The 20886-nt window shown below is 34.2% G+C and overlaps 2 protein-coding genes and 1 long non-coding RNA gene across 3 annotated transcripts; all 3 read left to right on the top strand.

Annotated features, from left to right (window-relative positions):
* Positions 12195-14839, top strand: LOC109835115. Its single transcript, XR_002245613.1, has 3 exons — positions 12195-12278; positions 13108-13181; positions 14443-14839. It is a non-coding gene; the product is annotated as an uncharacterized LOC109835115 (long non-coding RNA).
* On the top strand, positions 16650-17572 carry LOC109835490 (probable CCR4-associated factor 1 homolog 11). The gene has a single exon (XM_020403464.1). The coding sequence runs from the start codon at positions 16715-16717 to the stop codon at positions 17570-17572; it is 858 nt and encodes a 285-aa protein (XP_020259053.1). The 5' UTR covers positions 16650-16714.
* Positions 18054-19518, top strand: LOC109835112 (probable CCR4-associated factor 1 homolog 11). Its single transcript, XM_020403108.1, has one exon. It carries the CDS (start codon positions 18189-18191, stop codon positions 19206-19208), a length of 1020 nt encoding a protein of 339 aa, XP_020258697.1. The 5' UTR covers positions 18054-18188; the 3' UTR covers positions 19209-19518.

Here is a 20886-nt window from a genome sequence, read left to right as displayed (position 1 = left end):
GGACTCAATCATAGAATTCGTCATATATTAGTGAACTCTCCTTAACTCTTACTTAACATGTTTTCTAATGCAGCGCGGAAGTGATAAACATCGGAATCCACCAAGAGGTGCTCTATGAATCCTAAAAGAATGATCTCCGAACCCATGAAGAGGTTCAAATCCACGAAGAAAATATAATAAGTCAAATTTATTAATAAAAGTGATCTAATTCTTTGGGGTTACACAACTCTTTATAAATAGATAAAACAATATAGACTACTAATAAGATTAGAATTATAAGGAAATAGAAAGTATCAAATCATATCGTAAAAAGACTCCCTATAATAGATGAAACAAATCACGAATCAAAACTCAATTTGTTTCTTAATCTAATTTGACTCCAACATTGAATTTATTTCCTAATCTAAAATGAATTCAACTTTATTACTAAAAATAAATTAAATGCTGATTATTTCTGAAATCCTACAAAAAAAAGGAGTGTTACTGATGGGATTGTGAGATTCTGCCAAGCTAATTGACTCCGTCTTATCAAAATAGGCGATTTTCATGTATAATATGGTAGAATCTGTCTTCCGGATTGATAGATGTAGTTGTTTTTTGCGTTCAGTTAATAATTCATTTGTATCCGTATTTAACTCGTGAAGATCTCACTCCTCCATGAATCAATCGTTATGCATCCTACATCATTTTCAAATAACACCTTAATTCACTTCACTTTGTCCAAGAGATTTGGAAACTACATGGTCTTCCAAACATCTTAATTGACTTCAGACGTTGACCAAGAGATTTAGAAACTACATGCTCTTCAGTGCAAACAAAGACACCTCTCTTAAGTAATCTATTTCGTAGACTATCTTAAGACAATACCAAATATTAGGCCAAATAAAAAAAATGTATTTTACCAGTATATAAGTATTCCTCCAACTAAAAAGTTAATTTGTAAACTAAGGTTGTGTTTGGAAACTTGGATTTGGGCCTTGGATTTAAAATTCTGGGTATTTCAAATTCAAATATTTAGTTTGGATTTAAATTGGGCTGAGACTTCAAATCAAATTATTTTAAACATGAGAATTTGAAAGCCCAAATACTAATATTCCAAATCACATCATGCCCCTAGGTATTTACCAAATCCTGATCCCCACTCCCCTCTCTCATTTCTCACTCCCGATCCCCGATCCTCGATCACGACTCCTCCACTCTCTCATTTCTCACTCTCGATCTCGACTCTCAAGTTCTCTCTCAACGTAGCAGGTAACATCTATCTCAAGTTTTGATCTAGAGTTTCAGTCTCCCTCTCTCTCTCTCTCTCTCTCTCTCTCTCTCTCTCTCTCTCTCTCTCTCTCTTTTCTCTCTGATCTAGGGTTTAGGTCGTGATCTTCGTGGCTTAAACCCTAGATCAAAGCAAAATATGAGATGATCACTCGTCGAAACCCTAGGTCGTGACAACAAATTTTTGTTGAACTCTGACTTGGCTTTTCTCTTTGTAGCTTGTTTCCTCCTCTCTTTTGGTTGCTCTCCTCAAGCTTCTGCAGTTTCTGATTGGGATTCAAGGTATGGCTTCAATTTTTGTTGTTTTTTATTTTTTTAAATTTTTTCCCTCTTTCTTTTTCTGTGCTTTTAAATTATCAGCCATAGTAAAAATGTAAATATGTAAAACACGGTTCTTTGTTTTCTTACAAGTTTTAATTTTGCTTGCAAAGGAGAGTAAGTTGTGAGCAGATTTCAAAGAGAACAGAAAGAGGTGGGGATATACTATCAGATTCAATCTTATGATCCTATTTTTTATGTAGAGGTTTTAAATTTGACATGTAAAAATGTGTTTTTACCATTTATTGTTTGTCATGAAAACCAGCTGCTATCACTGTAGAAATCGTCTTTTACATGATCAAACACTAGCCTTTATATATTGAAACATCTGTAGTTTTAAGATTCTACACTGTTATGTTCTCAATGTTGTGCTAGAATTACCGGTTTCATTGGTTTTTACTGTCTCAAATTCTGTGGTCTTGAGTACTATTTAAGATGTTGAACAATGTGACCTGAGTTAAATTATGTGTGTATGGATGCAAAGTTTGGTGGTTGCAATGGCCATCCTGTTCTCATTGCATAGTCTGTAATGTTGGTATTTATCCTTGCCTAGCGCCACCTTATGTACTTAGGCCTTAAGTATTTAACTCTTATAAATCATTGGTTCGTAAGTTTCTTTTTCGGATTTCTTTTTAAAAGAGAAGAACACTACGATATCAACTTCAGTGATAACAAACTATAATTTTTTTTTATACTCTAACTGCAGTGGATATCTGTTTGGATGTTCATGTGTACTTCATTTTCTCCCTACTCTCTTTTGAAAATAAATGTGTAGGTTGTAACTCAAAATGTCATGTTCAGGTAACTTGTGCATTTGTAAATTTGTGTTTTTCTAAAGTCCTAAAAACTATTTCAGTTACATATGCTATGTAGAAATGCATACAAATGGGCCGGGGGTTTTGGCACCTTATAAAGGAACTCGCTATCATATAAAGCCTTAGAGAGAAAATGGTCCATAAACTACAAGGAGTTATTTAACCAACGTCATTCCTCTGCTAGAAACACAATTGAGATGGTATTTGGATTGCTAAAAAAGCGATGAGCTATATTATGGACAGCTAGCTTTTATAGTGTTAAGACTCAAGTTAGGATCATTAATGCATGTTGTATTCTTCACAACTTTTTACGTGAAGAGATGAATGAAGATGACTGGTTGAATGATGTGGATCGAGAATTAGAAGATGCTTCTATTTTAGAAATTGAGAATGTAGATGAGGAGCGTATTACTATTGTGAGAGTTACAGATGAATGGAGTAACTTTAGAGATGATTTGGCTATGCAAATGTGGGATGAATACTGACTTTGAGAAGGGGCTAGCATCCACTTTAAGATTTGATCCTAAAGTTGGTTAGCAGTTATGAATAATTTTATGTTTTTGATAAGTTTTATGATCTTTGATTATTGCCATTATTCTTCAGCCTTCATTACTAATCAACATTTGTGCTTCATTACTAATTCTGTGTCATTCACTTTGGTATGTATTAGGATGACAAAGAAAGGGAAACAAATTGCATCTTAGTCGAGATCATATATTGTATGGAATCGTGATATAGACTCAGCTTTAGCCAATGTGTTGTACGATCAAATGAACCAAGGATTAAAAGTCGATGGTACTTGGAAGCCTCAAGTGTATCAAGTTGTGGTTGATGCACTAAAATCATTTAATAGCAACTTGAACAAAGATAATGTGAAGAATCGACTTAAAATTTGGAAAACACATTATAATGTTATCGATGATATTAAAAATAAAAGTGGTTTGACGTGGTAGGATTATGAGAAGAAAATGGTGATTATACCTACTAGTGAGCAAAAAGTATGGAGCGACTATGTTACGGTAATATTGCACTTTATACTTATTAATTTGAACTATTAGTTTGTTGCATATATCTAAAAATATTTGTGAATGTTCTTATATTGCAGGCTAATCCAGATGCAAAAGGCTACCAGAATCGTTTGATTAAAAATGGGGATGATATTATGGTATTATGTGCAAAAGATAGAGCTAATGGTGAAGATACAGAAACCTTTGAAGAGGCTGCTAACGCAATGCAACATGAGGAATCTGAGGCACAATCTAAAACAAATGAAGGTGGAAGCTTTTCAAAGAAACATCTTTCTAGAGCATCAACTAGTGGTGAGATAGGTTCAAAGAAACAAAAAAAAGGGAATAAAATGACTGATTCACTTGCAGTGATGGCAGCTTCTGTGAGTGAGTATTTTAATAAGAAAAAAGGAAGTAGTAAGAAAACCACCAAACAGAGAGGAGATTCATCAAGTGGTCTCAAAAATACCCAACTTAAGTCGCATTCAAGTGTTCAATACATTTGAGAAGATAATGGATAGCAACCCCTCAAAAATACCCAACTTAAGTCGCATTCAAGTGTTCAATACATTTGAGAAGATAATGGATAGCAACCCGGAACAGTTTTATTTGTTGAAGTCACTTTCTGATGATGAAAAAAGAGATTTTATTCTCTTTATTCTTAAGGAGTAGTTTCTAGTTGGATAACAAGAACCCCCAAATATTTGAACTCATTTGAGTAAGTTCTCTCTTAGATTCCTTCATCTCGATGTTATTTGAACAATATTTTTGATCGAATATTTTTAATTTTTAGATGATTTCATTATGAATGCATTAGGGTTTGATGATTTTGATGGATTCTTAGCTAATTCAAGCAAGGAGTGATTGTCTCATTTCAAAGGTACAAATTTTATTTTATTGAGAATTTAGTTCTTTTTATTTACTGTATACTTGATTATGCCTTTTTATTTACTATATACTTGCTTACTCCTATATTGTAGATAAGCTTGATGTGTTAAATAAGTCACATATGCATCTACAATCATATGTATTAAATAAGTCACTCATGAATTGTATGCTAATAATGTAGATAAAGCAACTTTTAACACTTAATGATCTTCCTCGTGTGGGTCTTTGACCCAAATAAAAACCTCTGATGTAAACATCACTTGCTTGAAAAGGTAAGGGCATGAACACAAACACTTATTAGTGGTTTACAGTTTCATTATTGTATCAACTACAGAGACTGCTGAATGTTCATCCTACTCCTGTGTCAAAACTAATTATTTGGAATCAATTTGGTAAAAGTACAAGAATCATATTTTTTTTATGATGCACATAGGATCTATAGTGTTCTAATATAAACCACATTACATGATATTTTCCACTACGTTTGTGTAAAGTTGTAATCCAAGTCTCACTTGATTTCCATGTTCGATGTAAGGATCTATCTGCTTGTTTGGAGCTTCAAATGGATTCCAAATTACAGGTTTTATGTATTCATGGTAAACCACCTTTTTTGGCTAGCAGTGATTTTAAGATGCTTAGTTATTGCGTTGTTAATAGTTTATAGGCTCAGTTTGTGCTTAGTGTCAAGAGTTCAGTTATTATTAACAGATTCTAGGCTCCATTTGTACTATGTATACATTATTAGGTTTTATGCATTCATGGGATCCTTGCTACATAGTTTACACAAGTTTTTTTGCTAATATAATCATGGTGAAGGATCTTTGCACCAGGTTGTGTATCATCTAGTATATTGATTTCCCTAACCAATACTCTCACAGGTCTCACTTATCCACATTTTGGTTTGATTTGTTAGCTTGTTAGCTTGATTAAAAAAATTATTGATCTGCTCATTTTCTTTGCAGGTAATGGAATTATTACGTATTTGCTCTGAAGTCAACTTATTCTCACTTTGAATATGTGTGAAATATAAAATAAGCCTCAAGTGTTTTCCAACCTGGATATCTGTGAAATATGCAATGGTAATGTATTATTTAGATGCTTTTTTATAAGATACATGATATGTTTGTAGAGTTTTCTTCATTTTCATTTTGTTGAAAGTCTTGCAAGTTATGGTCAGTAATGAATTTGAAAACTTAGCAAATGTAGCTATCGTCACTAAAATTAGCTAAATTTGTGTTTTTTTGTTGCTATTTTACATTGCATTTGATGTAAACAAGATGGGTTAAGAGAATAAATTTTTATCAATTTTAAATTCAAATTCATGTATAATAAAGTACCTAAACACTAGATTTTGAAATCAAAGATTTCAAATACTTTTATTTAATAAAGATATCCAAACAAAAGATTTCTTAAATCATGGATTTCAAATCCTAAATTTAAAAGAGGTTTGCTTTGGTGCTCCGAAAATAACCCTTTTTCAAATTTTTAAATTGACAAAAATAAAAAATCAGTTAAGATAAGAAAGGGGTATTTTAGTCTTTTCAAATTCTTATCTAATTGCTTTATATCCTGAAAGCTTCTGTTGCTTCTTCCCTTTCTCATCGTCAATCTCTCCCTCTCAAAATTTTTTTTCTGCCATTGACACTCGTGTTCACTCTGCATTGCATAGAGAAATTATTTTCTTTCTTCGCTCCTTGAGAGGAGTCTCTTCCTTAGCCACGGCGGGTTCGAACAGGATCAAGGTATGTAATCACTCATTAGAACCCTAACTTTTTCTCTGATTGTGGGAAAATTGATAACATGTTGTTTGCTAATCTCGTAATGGTGCTGATTTGAAATTAGGAACATTCTTTTTCAATACTAAAACTGTCTATTTTGTTGGTTTGATCTTGTATGCGCACTTAGGGTTTATTTGGGGTAAAATTCAAACTTTATGCAAGTTTCTAATTGTTGTTGATAAAAATTGGTCAATGTTATTTATTAACTTCATAGTGGCAATTTCCCATTTGGTCTGCATCGCAATATAAAAGCGCCGACAATATTACAGCAAGGATGATAGAGATAGATATTGTGTTCTTGCAAAATGTCCGTTAAGTGAATTATGATGAAAATTTAATGACAATTTCTGTGCACAGTAATGATAAATAAGAGAATAATCTATGTTTTGCAAAATTATAATAGATTAAGAAAGTAAAGTAAATCTTGCTAGGTGTGAGGTTGACTGGCCACTTTGGAATTTTTTGCTAAAACTATGAAAACGTATATCATGCTGACATCCAACAATTAACAATGTTGCTTGCAAGAACCTTTAACCTGAAAGTTTCTTTGAAGAATTAGTTTAGTACTTTGCATTCAAGACTTGAACTCCAACAGTATGATGTTAAAGGCAATGGCTGACATAATATAAAATAAGCAATTACAGTAAATTCATTACGCCGATTAATTAGTTGCCTCCTTAAACTAAACTGCTGACTTATTCAAATATAAACATCATCCATGTTCAAAAACTAGAATCAAGACTTCAATAATTCTTTTATCCCAAGGTTAAGAAATATTCTTAAGAAGTTAGTCTATTGCTATCAATCAAATTAATAAGTAAAAGCACTTTAACTTCAGAATAATAGTTGACCAATTGTGATACAAATTAGGTAGATAAAAACTAGGAGTTAATTAACTGCGCATAGACTCTTGTTGTTTTGCACCTAGAACCCTTGTAGTTTCATTGTCGCAGAGAAACTGCGGAGTTAATTTTTTTTTGAAGCCTTAGACAATTTTTGGTAGATATCGCCTCTAACTGAATTAGTGGGTCTATCTGTAGGTAAAGGTGTCAAAAATATTTAACTTAAGGTCTAATCTCAAACAAGGAAACTACACGGATAGTAAGTTCAAAACAATAACACTACAGGGGACCTATGTGCAATTACCCCTAAGAAAGATGCTAGCAAACATTAATTTCAGGCTAATGAATAAAGTTAACCAATTGAAATAGTAAAAGCTAGATGAATAAAAACTGAAATCATAGTGATATGGAGGAACTCCGAACTTATACAAGATCAAGAAAGCACCTGTTAATGTTATTTAGCATGAAATTTGTTGTTAAATTTTGGTTGATTAGAAATTTATTTATTTATATATGTTAATAAATTCTAGAAGATGATTTCAGAACCTTGTTTTTAGAACATTGTTTTCCATCAGTGAACAATATTTAATATGGTTAATATTTTGTTGTATGACTAATTTTTTTACTAATGTCTTATTAAATAATATGCATGTCAGGTGAATCCTGAGGCCCATCCTTAATGGAATACGAGGACATAATTCTGAATTCCTATACCACTGAAAATGAATGGTATGAGTTTTATAATTCATATGCCAATTTGAAGGGTTTTAGCATTCGAAGGGATAAAGTGAGATATGATAAAAATGGCAATCTTTATTATCGCAAATTTGTTTGTTTTAAAGAAGGAATTCGTGAAACTAAGCATATGGATAGAGCAGATAGAACATATAAAGAACGGTCATTATCCAGATGCAATTGTAATGCATGTCTTGAGATTTTTTTTTGATAATGAAACACGGAGATGGGTTGTTTATAGTTTAAGGGATATGCATAATCATGTGCTTGCAGGCCCAGATGAAGTTCCCTTTCTTCGCTCTCAACGAAGAGTTGATGATGTACAAATGGAAGAAATTCATATGCTAGCACAATGTGGCATTCCTAAAAATAAAATTATGGATTTTATGGAGTATAGAGACGGAGGTTATGAGAAAGTTGGTTTTATTAGAAAAGATATTTATAATAAGTGGGGGTAAAATATCACGAAGAATAATAGAACATGGAGATGCACAAACTGTATTGAATATGATGGAACAAAGAAAAAGGAAAGATGTAGATTTTTTCTATTTGAATAAAACTGACGATGAAGGCCATCTTACACATTTGTTTTGGGCTGATTCTCAATCAAGAGTTGACTATGAAGCTTTTGGTGATGTTTTATTATTTGACAGTACTTATCGAACAAACAAATATGCCATGCCTTTCATACCATTTATTGGTTTAAAATATAATTTTAATTCACCAAGTTACTATTTACATTCACCAAACCAAAGTCACAATGCAAAGAATAACTTTATGATTACCACAAATGCATTTGATTTTGAATAGAATAAAGAATAAGTACCTCATTTGATAACCATGCATCAGTTCCAAAGTTTCCACTTGCAAGCAAAGGGTTCAAATATTCTCCAGTGAGAATGATATCACCTATTTGAACAAAAGACTTACTTTTATCTCCTTTACTTACACATGCCTTGTAATAAGTTATAGCAATAACTTCATCTTGTGTAAGTCCTGGAGGTAGTAAGTCAGGATCTTCCTTTTTTGCTCCCTGAAAAGCAGATATGATTTTCTCTTCATGTGAATGTTTATTACGTTGGCACATGTTGATAGTATCCTCAACTTCCTTTGATTTTTTTTGTGCAAATGACATTTTTTTCTGTACACTTCTTAATGGTTTCATATTTTCTAATGTAGTTTGAGGCTTCTTGCTGCTTTCCCTTTGCTCATGATGAGGTGACACATAAGTCTCACCATTCATCCACTCTGAATCCATATTAAGAAGTTCCATATTTAAATCTACATGAACAATATTTGCTCCGACGTTACTACCATGGCTAAGTGGATTTCTCCTTTCTTTTTCAAATGATTCTCCTTTAAGACTAATGCAAATATTGCATAATTTTTCTTCAATTCTCTGCATATGATTCTAGAAACAGAGGTGATAAAAAATTAAGTTAGGATATGTGTAAAAAAGAAGTTTACAAGTAATATAATGCATAACCAAAATTTTAACCTTTGAATATAATTTGCTTTCTCTGATGTCGGATTTGAGCGTGGAAACATCATCTCTCATCTCGAAGATAGCTTGTGTAATTTCAAGCATAATTTTTTTTATATTATTTTCTAAGCAATGCACACTCCGTTCAATTGAAGCCATACGAAATGATAGCATATGTTTGTCAATGTCATCAAATGTTTCATCTGAAACCTCATCTTTTTCCTCGTCCTCTTCGTCTCTTTCCTTCTCCTCCTTCGCCTCTTTTTTTTCTTCTCCATGATTTGGCCTCAATCTTTGACCAGCTTGACCATTGAATTTATTTTCAAAAGTAGCATAATGTTCCTAAAAACATATTTACAAAGATAAAATTAAATATAATAGGAAGATTAAGTGGGTACTAAGCTAGATTAAATCTAAATAAAGAATCAATAGTTAAACCTCACATACCTTTTGATTGGATGTTGTTGTATGTTGTCCTTCTGAAGCCTGAGTTGTTTCTTGTTGCATGTAAGGCATCGCTAAATCAAATACTACTACTAGCTGTAAGAAAGAACATTAATAATGCACATTTGGTTTTAATAATATAAAATAATCCAATAACCAAACTAATTATCTACCTTTTTTTTGTAATTCATGATACATTTTGTTATCAGCACGACCAAATAAATTTTCATAGTTCTCTCTTGATGCACATCGCTTCTCAGTCCAATGTGCCATTATTGGAAGACTTTTAGCATTGTAATCAAAGTCATTACCCGGAAATCTGAAGTGCTCATAATACCACAGCTAATATAAATGACAAGCATATATAGTTATTATAAGATAAAATAGTAAAAACAAAAATATTAGCTCACTTAAATTAAAGAATTTACCTGTAACAGAAGCATACACCCATTTATGTACTTCGCATTTTTTTCCTCTGACTTGTAATGCTTGAAAATAAAAAGTCAAGAGTGAATCTAGCCCAATTGTATGAAGAGATTTTTTTGACATCAACCAGAATGTTTAGATAATATTGGGGTATATAATCCTTATCATTTATAGGAGTTAGCACAAGTCCCAGTAATAGAAGCACAAAAGATCTCTTAAAATGATCGTCTGCTCCATCAGATGAACCAATACAATTTATAAGGTGTCGGATTGTAATTTTCTTCGTGAATGGTTCAACATAATATTTCAAAATTTCCGGGTCAACACTTTCATTGCAAAGCATAACAATATCACCTTCAGCACGTAATCCCATCAAGTAAACGACATCCTTTTCTGATAGTGACACCTCGTAATCTCTTATTTTAATTATACGTGTTTCTATATTTACCTTAATCATTAACCAATAACAAAGGCAACGACGCATTCTTATATCAGGAATATGTAAAATACCTCCCAAACCCATATCCACTATCGCTTGTTTTTGTACATTTGTTAAGCCACTTACGATATTGAACATTTTTGTTGGATTGCAATAAATACCAATAGACTCCTCTCTGACATTTTCTGCATTTCAATTAAATATAAAAAATAAGTACAAGAAAAATAAAATTATAACTCCTAAATAAATCGCTTAAATATATGTGATTGTGACTTTATTTTTTTTTCTTTCAAAGAAGTCAATAAAAGTTTATAGCTGTATCACAGACAATTCCATATGGTAGATCACATCAATTTACTAGTTCAGCATCATATAATTTTTAAGTATTAGATGATGGAATTTATGACTCTTTGGACTATGAACTAAAACTAAAAGTCTTTAATTTTGCACCATGGCCATATGTTCATGTGTGATAGAGAAAGTGCATATATGCAAGCTGTAAGAACTTCTGTAGTAAAAATTGTAGCCGTCTTTTAATTAGCTTATAAACATGGAAATTATGTTTTTAATTTAGTAACTAAAGCGACTACATCATATTATATAATTAACATTAAAAGACGCCATGAAAGGTAAGTTTTACATCATATTATTTTAGGTAAGTCTTTATGTCAGGCGCCTAATATTCGTTTGTCCCAACACTAAAGACAATAGATCATATTATATAATTAACATTTTTTAAAAATGAAAAAGACTTACCTTTCATGGCCTTCACGAGATTTTTTGGAGACGGCGATCGAGTGCGGAGCGGCGTGAGCGGCATCTTCTCCAAATTTTTTTTTCTACAGGAAAGTGCGGCGTGACTTGATAAGGTGGTAAAAAGTTATAACGTGAATTGGAGAATTCTAACTAATCATAAATTTTATTTTTCTTCTAAATTGTATTTCCTAAAATAACCTTTTTACCTATAGTTAATTACAATTTTAGGTGTGGAACACCTCCTAACCGCCAAATCTATCCACCTAAAAATGTGAGAGCTATTTTTAAGGAAATTATTTACAGATATGCCATTGGTGCTCCAACAAATCTTTATGGAGCACCGAAGCTGTAGGCAATTTAAAATCCCTTGATTTTAAATCAACTTCCCAAATTCAAATCAAAGTTTCCAAACACAGCCTAAATAGATTTCAAAATTGCAAAATCAAACTCAAGTTCTATTCCTAATATTATACTCTTTATCTAGTTGGTCATGATCCTTGCCTAAATTATTTTCCAAAACCTAAATCCACAAGGCTCTATCGCGCGTCAAAAGTTAGGAATAAAATTGAGTTAATTTATGCGTTGCGGTTCACACGGATGGTCCGGTGGGTTTGGAATTGGAATTGGAATCAATTTGGGGTTGAGTCCTCCAATTGGCATGACTAGAGCTCGGGCTCTCCATCAAGCATGACTCCGTTGATAAAAAAATCAAGGGTGTGTTTGGGAACTTGGATTTGGAGCTGGATTTAAAATCCAGGGTATTTTAAATCCAAATATCTAGTTTGGATTCTGATTTGAGCCTAGATTTTAAATCAATTGATTTAACAAAGAAGAATTTGAAAGCCCAAAACAACTGATTTCAAATTCCACCCCACCCTTTGTCATTTATCAAATCCCAACCCGATCATTTGAGGACTTTCCAAATCGCGATCCCCTCTTTCTCTCTCTCTCTCTCTGGTTTCGATCTCCCCCTCTCCGCCTCCCCCCGCCGCCGCCTCCCCCCTCCTGGCCCCGCCCCTCCCCCTCCCCCCCCTGCCTCTCTCTCTGGTTTCATGTCCCAACCTAACGTCGTCTACAGGTATAGATCTTCATTTGCCCCCGAAACTTCCGAGGGTTTTGCTCTAATTTGTGCCTTCAATTTGTGAAATAATTCGATAGAGCTTCGATTTTGTTTATTAATACTTAGATTTGGAGTATTGGGGGCTTCTAACTAGAAATTAGGGCTTGATTAATTGACCCTTGATCGTCAAATCTCCGTTTGTTTTTTAAATCAGTTACATGGAATATAAAATTTAGCGATTTGCTTGAAGCTCTTAACAGATGCTGGATTCATTGGGACTAATTTGAGTAAGATCAGCTAGCGATTTGCTTGGACCTTTGGAATAATTTTTTTGGTGACAAGTTTTAAAATTATTATTATTAAAGGAAACTTTGGTTTTATCTTAATTAGTTTGATGGTGATGTTAGACGGAGGAAATATTTGTCCTCTACTAACTAAGAGTTCTTGCATTTTTTTCCTAATTTCAAAAAAATGTCAGCCAATCCCTACTGCTGCAATCCTCCGTATACCAAAAGATGACTTGTCTACATAGAATTTTAGCAACTATCTCCATCATTCTGATTCTGATTTAAATCCGTAAATGATGTGAACTGAACCATGCCAGGGACTTTGACTTGAGGATCAAAACTTAAATGAAAAGAATATTCATGTGCAAAGGTGATTAAATGTCAGGGGATTTTCCTGTAATTTATCTCTTTTTTTTTTTGTAGGTACAAAGGTTGGTTACTTGTTTTGTATGCATTTTAGAGAACCTTATTATTAAGGGGTCTTCATTAGTACGATGAGTTGAACAGGTTTTCATTGTGTTGATGTTCTCATTCTGGTTTGTGTGCTTTTTTCTTTTCAGCAAGAACTCCAAGCCGCAAATTGAGCACTTCTTCAAGCTCTTCTGATTGCCTTCTCATCCGTCAACAATTGCAGGTAATTTTACTGTTATTTTAATTTTGTTATGTCGTGATTTCTTATTTTGGGTCATAGCAAACTTGCATGTTTTGATGAGTAATCGGGTTAATAAACTGAATATATGAGTTCTTGGGTGTCGAAAGAGATATATATATGTAAATATGCGACGGTTTACACAGAGCTAATTGAATTCAGTGTCTGTGTCTGGTTTTATTTTGCTTATTTGATGTGATCAAAATTTCAACGAAGCTCACAGAAGGATTTACTTTGTTGCATCGTGTGAGAAATTAGTATGACCTGCTTAGTGAGTTTGCTCATAGACAAAATACACGCTGGAAATTGCCCTTTTGAGATAAAACTTGTGGGAAATATCTTAGACACGATAATATGAATTAAAACCCTTTCTTTGCTAGACTACCCTAAAACCTGCGGGAAACATAGAAAACGGGACATGAAAGCTGATAGAAGATGTGTCGCAAAGTTGTGTTGCCTGCAATTAGGTAGGTAGCTGTAAGATTTCTGTGGTCTTGATGAGTGAGCTACATTTTACCTGGCCGGAGCTATGTACCATGAAATTGTGAGATCTTATATATGAGCATCCTCCAAGGGCTTAATTTGCCTAAAGAACTGCACTTGATCAAACCAAGGTAGATTGTGTTTCTAGAATTACCTTGACCGCTGGCATGCAGTAGTGTGTTTTTACATAATTGAGCTTATATGGTAACATGTGGTTTCATAAATGACATGTAACTTTACTGAACTTCTAACAATGTATTTTCATAAATGACATGTAACTTTATGTATATTATGTAAATGGTACGCTTTTGGGACTGGTTTGTGTATCTGGATGACTTGAGCTTTTTATTTTATATACAGAGCCAGTATTTGATCTTTCCATTTGGTAAATGACCTGCATGGTTCTCTTGTTAGCATGTCACATTGAAACTGATTACTTCGCTTATCACAGCAAGCAATAAGGACCAAGAGTTCTGATTTGAAATTGAGATGCAACCAGAGAGTGCAGACAATGTGATATTAGCTATTGTTAAACATATCTATGTGAATATGCATTCTGGATGCATCGAAATTTTTAAACATATCATCTAGCCAAACCAGATCACAGATTTTCATGTTTTTATTACCAAGTTTCAATGGGTTTAACTGATATTAGCTATTGTTTCTCTTATCCAAATCCTTTTACGATCATATCCAGTGTGCTTTTCTCATAAGCAGTCTCAGGCTTTTCTAATGTCAACGATATGGGTTTTTTTTTTCGCAGGTCAAGCGTGATATTGTGCTGAGAGTGCTTGTGCTTTGGTCTCACCTTTTTCGGTTCTCATTGTCATTTGATATAGCTTGCTGCTTTGTCGAATGATTGTAGCTTATATGTAAGGGTTAATTGCATATACTCTCTGTGGTATCGTTTTTAAATTGCAACCCCTGTAGTGTACACTGTTGCAGATGTGCCCTTGGGTTAAAATTGTGACTGTTTTACCCTTGGACTTACTAATTTCTAGCTGAAGTCAAACAAAAGGATATTGGATTCGGTTTGATGTTATTTGGGCCTTCTATGTTCTCTGAGCTTATTGCCAGAAGTAGAAGGAATTGTTTTTGTATGTTGACAAATGATTCCTGTGAAGTTTTATGAGGACAAATGATTCCTGTGAAGTTTCTTACTTTTGGTGTTTGCATTAGTGAGCTGATATATTGTATTGAAGGTGGTTGTGCTTTGGTCTCACCTTTTTTGTTTCTCATTGTCACTTGTTGTGGTGTTTGCTTCTATGATGAATGATTGTGGCTTATAGTATACTCCAATATACTGGCATCTGATGGTTTGTGGTTTGGTACATTTGCTTTTTTATTGGATGTCTTTGTGAAAGATACTAGTGGAGAGTATATCAAAGTGATGTCCAAGTACGTTAACGGAAAAATTGAAAGATACTTATTATGTGAAGTGTTTTATCTGTTTGCTAGGGCCTCACAAAGTATCAGAGATGAGTTTAGCTATCAAATTACCTAAATTTGTGTTTTTTGGTTACTATTTTACACATCTCCATTGCATTTGATGTAAACAAGATGGGTTAAGAGAATAAATTTTTATCAATTTTAAATTCAAATTCATGTATAATAAAGTAAATTTGTGAAAGGGGTTGTGGAATTTGAATAATAGAGGGGTGTTTCTACAAAATCCCCAAAAGTTAATTTGTTCTGGTTGAAAAATTTTCTTTTTGAGGTAAATTGTCCTGGTTGAAATTAACCCTGTAAATAACATTGAGCTAGGATTAAGTAAGGTTAAGCATATATCAGTGCAAACAAATTAAGTAAAGTTTAGTAGTTCGGTTCGGTTTTAAAAAAAATTCAGATATGTTTTATTTTAGAATATTTGGAACTTAAATAACCAAACCGACTATTCTCATAAGACTTGCACTTTTTTCTAGGCGTAAAATAACGTTTAACTAATATTTATTTATATATTTTTATTGACAAAAATCCAATTATAGTTAAAATGAGTTGATTTGACGAGTTGGCCCTTCAACTTAGAATACAAGATGATGAGAGGTTTGAGGCAGCTAGAGAGTTGAGTTTTAGTTAAAACCACTCTAATTTGACATGTCTAGGCTCATATAGTGAACAAATTGAACCGCACCGAACCAATTTGAATCGATTCAATTCACTTTTGAATCTAGTTCAGTTCAGTTCGATTTTGAAAAAAAAAAGGGGTTAAAATCAACCCAACCTAATGTTTGCTCACCCCTAGCCCCTAGGAAGGCAGCAGACGGAGGGAATAAAAATATGGCATGAATTTGATTGTTTGCAGAGAGTCAAAATATTAAGGATTCTTGCAATTAATTATTTGTTAACGTGACCATATAAGCCATATATATAAATTTAAGTTTGATGATACTTTCTTGGTCTTTAAGGGGGTGTTTGTTTCAAATCCAATAATTTTAGGATATGGATTTCACCATAGGATTTGAAATCCATAGGTAATTTGTTATGAGTTGGGATTCCTAAAACTTTGTTTGTTTCAACAATATTTTGGGATTTGGAAAACTATAATTTATAATATTTTTGTTTGTTTAAAACTTTTTGGAATTTGAAATCCTTAATTTGTCTAATACTTTTGAAATCCACCCCACATCCCACCCAAAAAAGAGGATTTCACAAATTCTTAAATATAATATTTTTTTATTATTTGGGGATTTGATATTCTAAAATTTGTTTTGAAACAAATAAGTTTTATGGAATTCTAAAACCCAAAAAACCCACTTTTTGATCCTAGAATTTAAAATCCCACCCAAATGCCAAATTTTTTTTTGAAACAAACACCCCCTAAACATCATTAGAGTAAGATTTCCAGCCCGGATGCCAATTAAAATCAGGTCAAGTCTAATTAATTAAATCCCAAGTCCTACTCGGTCTCAACCTCGCGTAAACAGAAACTGCCGATACCCGAAATCTATAAATATACGCCAACGCCAAAATATTATTATCGTCTCCCGAATCCAAAACCCTTAAAACCTTGAAAAAGAACAGAGAGACAAAAAACCATGAAAGAAGAAAGAGATCCCGGCAAAAAACAACCCTTGGTTTTTGATGGAGTTCGAGATGTATACGCGAACAATGTGCATCAAGAACTCGAGCTGATGTCGGCCCTCCGAAAGTCGTTCAACTTCGTCATCATCGACACAGAATTCCCTGGTTTCCTACGATCAACCCCTCGCGGTGCATCCGAAGAAGAGATCTACAGCGCTCTCAAGTACAACGTCGACAACATGAAGCTTGTTCAGTTAGGGATCACGTTGTCCAATGGAAAGATCTCTCTGGCCTGGCAATTCAACTTGAAAGATTTCGATCACGAGGCAGACAATCGCTCAGAAGACTCGATCGAGCTTCTGAAAAGGAGCGGGATTGATTTCGACAAGAACCGCAAATATGGCATAAGCGCGGATGTTCTTTCGATAGGGTTGACGGAGAAACTGATAGCAGGCTGTGAAGGGCTGAAGTGGATCACTTTCCATGGTTTATATGACCTGGCTTATCTGATAAAGCTCGTCTATAAGATGCCTCTGCCAGAGACACTGGCGGGTTTCTTGGGGCTTGTTCGAATACTGTTTGGTCCCATGGTTTACGATGTGAAATATATGGCGAAAAGATGCAGTGCGTATTTTGCTGAAGTTGGGTTGGTTAAACTCTCGAAGATGCTCGGGATTAATTGGAGGGGGAAACCGCATCAGGCTGGCCATGACAGTCTACTGACCGCAAAAGTTTTCTGGGAGATGATGAACAAGTTTGATGGTTTCAAAGAAGACGAGCATGCTGGGATACTGTATGGGTTCGAGGAAAATGCGAGAAAAGAGTTGGAGAATCACCGTAAACTTGTAAAAAGTCACATGTCAAGCTTGTGACAACGAAGAATGAAAATACTCCTAAGTTTATTAAACCTAAACGTTTATTTATTTTTCATTTTAGTTATTTTTAATCTTTAGATAATACCGACATGCATGGTGTAATGTTGTAAAAACTTCAATATTCAGGGGGATTAAGTGGGACACCCCAAAATTTGAGGGGTTGAGTGAAATTTATCCAAAGATAATTTCCCTGCAAGCTTTTAAATGACAGGAACAACAAGGTAGAGATACACATCTTTCTCTATGATGATAATAGATACATATTTGAATCGGGAAAAGGGGACACAGCAAGTTGAGATGGGCAGTCGCTTAGACCTCCCATATTTTAAATTTATTATCCTAATCTAAATAGCACATATTATCTACCAAATAAACAGATATATGAAATTCAAATTAACAGATAAGGTCGACTTCTTCTATTCCGACTGAAATTCAAATTAATAAATAAGGTGGACTTCTATTTCGACTATAATTAGTACGAGAGCAACAGATCTTCAAACTATATATATATATAGGAATTATCCTATATATAGACCAACAATCTTCATCTCCCAACTCCGAAAAATCCAAAAGCCCAGGAAAAAGAAAAAACAAAGGGCGGGACAAAGAAGCCATGATAAAAGAACTCAACCTGCAGCATGTCAGAGATAAGGAAGCCATGATTCTTCAAGAAGTGTGGCGCCACAATCTGCACGAAGAACTCAACCTCATATCAGAGCTCCGCAGGTCGTGCAACTTCGTCTTCGTCGACACGGAGTTCCCGGGCTTCCTTAAGCCGGCTCCTCACCGTGCCCCGAGAGAAGACACATACAGCGCTCTCAAGTACAACGTCGACAGGATGAAGTTGGTGCAGGTAGGGATCACGCTGTCCGACAGCAAGCGCTTTTTCACCTGGCAATTCAACTTGAAAGATTTCGATCCTGAAGTAGACAACTGTTCGAAGGACTCCATCGAGTTCCTGAAAAGGAACGGCATTGATTTCTGTAAGAACGGCAAGGATGGGGTGAGTGCGGCCGTTCTCTCGAAAGGGCTGACGGAGAAACTAATAAGAGGATGCGAAGGGCTGAGGTGGGTCACTTTCCACGGTTTATACGACCTCGCGTACCTGATAAAGATCGTCTACAAGATGCCTCTGCCGGAGACGCTGAACGGTTTCTTGGGCCTTGTGCGGGAACTATTTGGGGCGATGGTTTTTGATGTGAAATACATGGCGAAAGAATGTGATGCGCGTTTCGCCGAAGCAGGCTTGTTGAAGCTGTCGAGGATGCTTGAGATCAACTGGAAAGGGACCTCTCGTCAGGCCGGCCGTGATAGTCTGCTGACGGCGATGGTTTTCTGGGAGATGAAGAAAAGGTTTGCCGATTTCAACGAAGAAGCGCATGCTGGGGCATTATATGAGTTGGAAGAGCATGCGAGAGACGAGTCCGTGAATGTTGCGACGACGTCGTATGATCGTGTGGCTCCTGTCAGGGTTTCTAGGGGTCCAGGTTCTGTGCCGTTTGGCTATGCTATGCTTCCGAGTCCAAGTTCTATGCCCCCGCATGGTTATCCTCCAGTAGCCGTAGGCTATTGCCCTCCACCTTATGGTTACTGGCTAGCTCCAGGGCCTTTTTTTTACGCTCCGCCGCAATGACGAGTTTGCGATCCAAGCCAATTTTGAGTTTGACAAGTTTTCTTATTTTCTTTAGTAATCAGTTGGGTTGTTTGCACTTGTCAATAAGTTCATTTTACAGGCAGCAGAGATGTTCGGTTTTGGGTTTCTTTTGATTCTGTACGTGGTCACACTTGCTATGAGAGATTAGCAAAGTGTTGGAGAATATTTCAATGTCTTGCCATTCTGTATTTACCTGTTAAGTCATGGCTAATTGGGTAGTTCGAGAGCCTTTTCATTATGTTCGATCTACTGTAATAATCTATCTATATGATCATTTTTTTTCTTTCAATGTATGCAAGCATTTTTGATGTTATTTGGGGAAGAGTGAGTTTGTGCTGCGAATGCTATAGTGATATATAAGCTTTGTTTTCCATTCATCTGTTGCCTTTTTTATTCGTATTGTCTTCTGATCGACCTTGCCCTGTTTATCCATGGTTTAGCTAAAAGAAATTACTCATTATACCAAACAAGAAACCAACTTAACTAGGGTACTGGTATTTATATCGTATTTTTTACGGTATCCAGATCAGAGGTCTCACAGTAATTTAAAGCTTCTCAGATTTCGATCCTCTTCACTACCACAATAGTGGACGAATACATTGATCTCAATGTCCATTATTTTATAGATAGTTGTGATTATTTCTTTTTAGTACAAAATAGGAACGGATAAGATTTCTGGGATATGATAAGCGCTAAAATTAGAATGAATGATAATCATTGATTAACAAGCATTATGCATGTGCTCGCATGGGTGGATGTGGTTACTTTGTGTTGTATATTTGATTTATCTATTTTCTATGAGTTTTTTCTATATGCCCATCATGCTTCTAAAAATTGAATTGTACTAAAATATTTTTACTTCTATTACTTAACATTCAATAAATTTTGCAAAATACCTCCAATAATGTTTGTTTATAATTTTCAATTCTATAGAAACCTATTTATAATATTCAATCTTTTGGATGGTTTGTTGTAATTTTGGAATTTTAAGATATGCTTGCAAATTTTAGATTTTTCAGAGGGATTTTTACAATTTTAGAATTTTTAGGTTGTTTATAAATTTTAGAACTTTAAGGGCTTTTTTGTAATTTTCATTTTGTCAAGACTTTATTTGCAATTTATAAATTTGTAGGGAGTTGTCTACAATTTTTAATTTCAAAGGGCGCTATTTGTGAATTTTAGATTCCTTACAGGCTTGTTTGTAATTATTAAGTTTTTTGTGGGAGTCATTTGTAATTTCATATTCATATAGGTTTGTTCACAATTTTTATATTTTTAAAAAAATTATTTATAATTTTATGGGTTAATCTACATATAGGAATGTGTTGAGAAGCACACATATATTGGCTTTGAAGGATAACGTTCATCGGTGTACAATTATAGGGTGACATCATTATGTGGGTTAACTGCAAAACATCAAAATATATTGGAGGTTTTCTAAAATTTTCAAATTTAGCAGGGGTTTCAAAAAATTTTGGGGCTTAGTATCAAGCGATTGAACTTATTGGAGGTTTAGTGAAATTTAAGATTTAGAAAAATTAAGAAAGACCACATGACAATCTTTTGATTTTAAGGCTAATGGTAAACCACCAATCTCTCTTTACATTGTTATTCCCATTTAGTGAATTTCTGAACTCTTGGACCACATTTGGCAAAG

The sequence above is a fragment of the Asparagus officinalis genome, chromosome 3 (assembly GCF_001876935.1).
Source record: "Asparagus officinalis chromosome 3, Aspof.V1, whole genome shotgun sequence".
In the NCBI taxonomy this organism is placed as follows: domain Eukaryota; kingdom Viridiplantae; phylum Streptophyta; class Magnoliopsida; order Asparagales; family Asparagaceae; genus Asparagus; species Asparagus officinalis.
Note: the sequence above shows the minus strand (reverse complement) of the source record. Positions and strands in the feature narration are given on the sequence as shown.